Source organism: Armigeres subalbatus, chromosome 1, assembly GCF_024139115.2.
Source record: "Armigeres subalbatus isolate Guangzhou_Male chromosome 1, GZ_Asu_2, whole genome shotgun sequence".
In the NCBI taxonomy this organism is placed as follows: Eukaryota; Metazoa; Arthropoda; class Insecta; order Diptera; family Culicidae; genus Armigeres; species Armigeres subalbatus.
The window spans coordinates 115,179,848-115,186,386 of NC_085139.1; the positions used below are offsets into that span (position 1 = coordinate 115,179,848).

Consider the following 6,539-nt stretch of genomic DNA (forward strand, 5'->3'; position numbering starts at 1 on the left):
GCAGAAAATGAATTGTCCAACGTTTTTCAACCGCTGCAAGATGATTTCCATTCATTAGTCCGGAACCTGATGTATACCTGTGCACATTGCAAAATACAATGTTAAAATAAAAACTAAATACAAAAATGAAAAATTATATTTCAAATTAATAAATGTTTTTTAGAATTATTTAATTTGTCTTACTATGGATAACCATATTACACACCACAATAACTATATAGTATTCAAATCAATAGCATAAGGAGATCCTATGAAACTTATTAGGTTTGCATGTAACTGCTCTAATGTACTATGTTGTTTTCTATGTTACTAACCAATAATCTTCTAGTACTGAAATTGTGCATGAAACTGATATAAAATGCACATCATTTAAACGTGGTGTTCAAAATGTTTTATTATATGCTTTGCATATAACTTGTATCTAACTTTTTCAGTCTGTAATAGATGTTATGTGTAAATCCAATAGTGCAAAAGTATATGCGTACCATATAGCATCTATCGCAAAAATTGGCTCAGTGTACTTTTCATCACGGCTTGCGAGGCATGACGGCGTCGGCATTCATGTTGGGCTGATTGGAGTCGCAGTTGCCTCGGCACCTCCAAAAATGGCAACGTGTAAATACTGCACGTCGAGGAGCGATGACTGAATGATTGACGCTATAGAATGACGTCATGGGATTTTTCGCTAGAGCGAACATCCTCCCCCGGGCGATCGTCGCCGGCATCCAAAGACCCCCCATTTGGACGGTTATCCTCTATCGGAAGAATAGAAAGTTTGGTTATTGATCGTCTATATATTGCGTTTCCCACCTTAACATCAACAACCCTTACAAGATTATCCTCGCCGGGATAAACATGAGTGATTATACCCAGTTTCCATTGCTGTGGTGGAAGTGTTTTATCTTCCAGCAGAACTACAGTACCAACACGTAGGTTTGGGTTTCGGGCGAAGTTTTTCCCTCTTGGCTGAAGACTCACGAGATAGTCGTGTACCCAAGACTTCCAAAAGTGTTCCCTCATCTGCTGCAAGTGCTGCCATCTTGACAAACGGTTTTTGCTGAGGCCATCATACGACGGCTCGGGAACGGCGGTCATTGGACGACCGATAAGGAAGTGTGCTGGAGTAATAACTTCGCTCTCAGCAGGATCATCGGAATGCGAAAAAAGCGGTCGCGAATTGAGTATAGCCTCAACTTGAGTTAACAAAGTGTACATTTCTTCGAACGTCAACAAATTACCCTTTAGAATTCGCTTCAGATGATACTTTGTACTTTTGACTGAAGCCTCCCAAATTCCGCCAAATTCAGGGGCATCGGGTGGTATAAAATGCCAACTTATCTCTTTGGTCTGGCAGAACGATTCGATTTGATTTATGGCAGCATTCTGACGAAACAGAAGATACAACTCATTAAGCTCGGACTTAGCACCACGAAAATTGCTACCGTTGTCAGAGTGGAGCTCGCGAATTAATCCCCTACGACTGACAAATCGCTGCAATGCAGCGATGAAAGCGGCAGTTGTCATGTCGGAGACCAGTTCCAAATGGAGTGATTTAGTGACCAAACATACAAACACACATAAGTAACCCTTCACTGTCACTGACTTTCGACCACTTTGCTTTATTTGAAACGGTCCGGCATAATCGACCCCTGTTACTTCAAACGGGGCAGAAGGAGTAACACGACTCCGTGGTAAATTACCCATATACTGCGTTACGCTACGTGGTTTCACACGAAAACACTCAACACATCTCCTAGTGATTTTTCTAACAGCTGAACGAGAACCTAGTAACCAGAATCGTTGCCGGAGGGCTGACAATAAGCCGGAAGGGCCTATATGCAAATGTTCTAAGTGGTATTCACGTATGATCATGTCGGTGAGCGGATGTTTGGGCAAAATGTATTGATGCTTTGCATCAAACGGAATTTGAGACTTCTGAATTCGACCACCTACTCGCAGTGCTCCGTCAAGAATAAACGGTCCCAGAGTTTTCAACAATTTCGATGGTTCGCCGGTTTGCACTCTACGGACTTCATCCGGTATTGATTCACTTTGAATCACACGTACTATCATATGAAGTGCTGACCGTAGCTCGGAAATGGAAAGATACCTGTGTAGAATTCGATGTGCAGGATCCTTGACTCGACAATTTTTTAGAAATCGTTGTACGTAGGCTAGAACGCGTTGTAATTTGCGCAACGACTCAAATCTCTTGAAAACAGGAAGATCGTCACTATTAATTACCGGCATAATTGTTACAGATATAGCTTTCATTTCAGGCATCAAATCATCAGATATCGGATCTGGCACGGTGGACTCGTAAACCTTTGAATGAAGGAACATTGGACCTTCCCACCATAACGAGTTATCCTTTAGGCTACCAGGCAGTTGCCCACGGGAAATCACATCCGCAGGATTATCCTTGGACCGAACGTAACACCATTTATAGTGACCACTATCCTTCGTTATTTCCATGACACGATGCTGAACAAACGGCTGTAGCCGTGCTGGTGCCTTTGCAACCAGGAAAGGACAATTTGGCTGTCCGACCATAAACAAACGAAAGAAAATTGGATTTTTAATGTGGAACTGATTTTCTTCACTAGTTTAGACAGCAATACCGCTGCGCAAAGTTCCTTACGAGGAATAGTAAGTTCCTGCAGAGGAGCAATTTTGGACTTGCTACACAAAAGCCTGACTATGCAACTACCATCTGGACAAATACTACGTATGTAAAGACAGGCGCCATACGCTATACCAGAGGCGTCTGCAAAACCGTGTAACTCCAAGGCCACAAAATCCGCACTAATAACTGGTCTAGGAATTCTGATATCTTTAACTTGTTCTAGAGATGTTCGGAGGAGCAACCAATCAGCTAAGAGGCCCTCTTCTAGGACTTCATCCCAATCCAACTTCGCGACCCATGTCTGTTGCATCAAACGTTTAGCAAGAACTGTAATGGGCGCAAGTAACCCCAACGGATCAAACATTTTCGCGACGTCTGAGAACAGTTGACGCTTAGTCACTGCTGTGTCATTCGACGAAGAAGATTGGCAAAACAGAAACTCATCTCCCTTTGGATTCCACGTTAGTCCGAGTGTCTTCATTACTTCGTTCGCCGACATATCATCAAGAAGCACTAAAGTTTCAAGCTCAGCCTCAGGAACGTCTTCCAAAATCGCTTCATTGTTGGCACACCACTTATGCACAGGAAACCCTCCTTTTTCAAGCAATCTTTCTAGCTGCTTCCGACATTCAACCGCTTCTCGAACGGTTTTCGCACCTGACAGAACGTCATCTACATAACAGTCCTCTTGTATCACACGAGCTGCAAGAGGAAAATCGACTCCTTCGTCGACGCTCAGCTGGACTAACGATCTAGTAGCCAGAAAAGGAGCAGCGGATGTCCCGTATGTGACAGTCATTAACTCGAGAACTTTGATCGGATCGGTAGGTTTATAGCGCCAAAATATTCTCTGAAGAGGAGTTTGTTCGGGTTGAACCAGAATTTGCCGATACATTTTCTGTATATCAGCAGTAAACACAAACGGGTGAGTACGAAATCTCAAAAGAATCGACATCAAATCACTTTGGACAACCGGACCCACTTTCAACACCTCGTTGAGAGAAACACCGTTCGGCGGCTTCGCCGATGCATCAAACACAACCCTTAATTTAGTGCTTGAGCTCGTTGGACGATACACGGCGTGATGTGGCATGTAATACGTAAGACATCCCGGAGGATCGTTAGCTTCTCTAATTTCTCTGCAGTGGCCCAGTAACATGTACTCTTCAATGAAATTAGAGTACTGTTGATGAAGATCCGGATCCTTTAACAAACGCCTTTCTAAGAAGAAAAAACGTCGTAGAGCCAAGGAACGATTGTCGGAAAGTTGATAGACATTTTCACGTGTTGGGAGTTTCACTACATATCTGCCATCCTCGTTGCGACGATACGTGTTCCGAAATAATTCCTCGCATTCATCCTCTTCTCCGGTGTGGACAGGAATTTCATCAACCTCTTCAATCTGCCAGAAACGTTTAATCGTTTCATTAAGCGATTCAACAGCAACACAATTTATTTGTTGGATATTCACGACAGCCGGCATCTCATCTCGGATCTCTCCGGCTACTATCCATCCCAATTCAGTTTCACGCAGCTCTGGGAGGCCATCAGCAAGAATAATATGCCCAATCTTCAACAATGCAAAGAAGTGGCTCATTCCAATCAACAAATCTACTGCCGCGGGTACATGGAAGTTTGGATCAGCCAATCGTATGTTAGAAGGAATGTTCCAGTGAGAAATGTTGACTGATCTACATGGCAACGGACTAGTAATTGTTGCAGTGACCAAGCATTTGAGAGTCGTTTTATAATCACTGCATAGAGAGTGGAGACCAACATCAACCAGACAATTGGACTTACTGCGTGCAGAACTGACACCAACAATGTCAACATTCACTGGAGTTCCCGTGCACCCTAGCTTCTTGAACATTGAAGTGGAAATCAAGTTTGTTTGAGCCCCGCAATCTAGAAAGGCCCTGCACGGAACTGTACGACCTGACTTGTCAATCAGATTCACCATAGCTGTCAGCATCAACACATTAGGAAGTGCAACACCTTGTGCACACGAGGAGGATACTGTAGTCGATTGTGCAGGTTCACCACATGAGGACTGGGGAACATCAGTGACAGGTTTCTGAATAACGTCGTTAGGCTTCTGACCAGAAGCGGTAGTTGAGCTTATGCTTTCAACAGTTTTCCTCCCATCATCGTGCAGCAAAGAATGGTGCCGCTTACCACATTTTGAGCACCGGTTTTTGGATGAACAATCAATGGAATTATGACCACGACGAAGGCAGTTGAAACATGAGCGAGATTCCTTGACCTTACCAATTCGCGCATTCACTGATAGTTTACGAAAATCAGGACACTGGTAACTGAAGTGAGATTTACCACAAAAATGACAAGACTCATTAGCATCCGAAGTAGCAGCATGGATCTTAACACTGGCAGGTTTCATGCCAACATGGGAAGATTTTCCAGGTAGTGGTTTAGCGGAAATTGATGGATTGTCTACTTCACACCGCTCCAAAACGCGGCACTGATCTTTGAGAAACAATAACGTTTTATCCAAATCGGGCAAGTCGCCATGGTTAAGAGTGCGTTCCCACTGTTTACGCGTAGAAGGGTCAAGACAAGAAACCAATATTTTATTGATAATCAAACCAGCAGTTGTACCCACCGGCTGCTTCATGAACTTTAATCCTCAATGTTTCTGGTACAAGTATCAACCAATTCCCTCAATTCCTTGTGGCATTCCCTATTCATTCTCTTCATTCCCAAAAGTTCGGAGATATGCGTATCAACGATGATACGAGGATTTTCGTATCGCTCGGTCAAAATTTTCCAAGCATGTTGGTAATTGTTGTCTGCCAATGTTTTGGAATCAATAATTCCGGAAGCAGCACCTATCAAAGACTTTTCCAAGTGATGTAGTTTGATTGTGTCGGAATCTGAACCCTTCCCAACGATGTCCTCAAACATCGCTTTGAAACGAGGCCAATTTTCGTATTTCCCATCGAATGTGGGAATGGGAGCTCTCAGCGGTACTTGCTGAACAATTATACTGGAAGAGCCAGTCTGTTGCAAGGGGACATTAGAGACGCGAGGAACCTTTTGCAATGATTCCATCAAACCCTCCAAGCGTACAAGTGCTTCTGTATGAAGCTTATCGAATTCATTTAATTTCTCATCTTGCTCGTCAACTTTTGTTGGAGGAACAAGTCGCAAAACTTCTTTGTGCAGCGTAGTGTATTCGGCATAATGCGTTTCGAGCTTCTTGGAAAAAACTTTCAAAAGAGGGAGACTCACCTGAGAAGGGTCGTCTTCCGCATTTTCCAGTGCGTTGGATATAGCGGTGACCTTACCCTTTACCTGTCCGCGCTGATGGATGGCCTGCTTCGCTTCCTCCATGGTTGGTTGCTTCTTGGGTTTGAACGGCGAATGTTCCACTGGCATTGAGATTTTATCGCTACGGGTAGAGCGGTATACACTTTGGCACTTTTAGTTTCTTGTAGGTCAGTATGACTGTCTCACTGTACACTTTTTCGCTGGTAAAGTTCGACTGTTCCAAGTTACTGTTCTGATAATCGCTTTCTTATAGCACTTTTAGTTCACTTGAGTTTTTCACAGGACTGTATTCACTTTTCACTCACAAATCCGGTTCCGTATCACTTACAAATCCGGTTCCGATGGACCAAATTATGTTGGCTCATTGCCAACAAGGGATCGATACAGGTTGGAGGCAGTCACTAACAACACAGCCCACTGCTGGTCGCTGGCGACTACCGCACACGCACACTACTAATGATGACGACGCAGCTATGCCGGCTCACTGCCAGCACCTATTGACCGGCACACTGCCGACCAAACACGATGACGTCACCTCACTACCCACTGCTTGAACCCAACGGTTGGCCCACTGCCAATGTTGGGTAAGCGACGACGAAGACGATGAGGTTGTGCTGGCTCACTG

The 6,539-nt window shown here is 44.0% G+C and overlaps 1 protein-coding gene across 1 annotated transcript; it reads right to left on the minus strand.

Moving 5' to 3' along the window:
* Positions 1–527: 527 nt before the first annotated feature.
* Positions 528–6,022, minus strand: LOC134206454 (uncharacterized). The gene is made up of 3 exons (XM_062682175.1): positions 5,876–6,022; positions 832–2,541; positions 528–755 (listed from the first exon to the last, which is right to left on the minus strand). The coding sequence occupies exons 1-3, from the start codon at positions 6,020–6,022 to the stop codon at positions 528–530; spliced, it is 2,085 nt and encodes a 694-aa protein (XP_062538159.1).
* Between the last annotated feature and the right edge of the window lie 517 nt (positions 6,023–6,539).

Bases quoted from the DNA above. Each gene is read 5' to 3' on its own strand.
- LOC134206454 (XM_062682175.1), bottom strand. From the start codon at position 6,022: ATGCCAGTGGAACATTCGCCGTTCAAACCCAAGAAGCAACCAACCATG. The intron at 2,542-5,875 runs GTGAGTCTCCCT...ATGGTCGGACAG, and splicing joins CGGAAGACGACCCTTCTCAG to CCAAATTGTCCTTTCCTGGT. The intron at 756-831 runs GTAAGGGTTGTT...TTCTTCCGATAG, and splicing joins ATCCCGGCGAGGATAATCTT to AGGATAACCGTCCAAATGGG.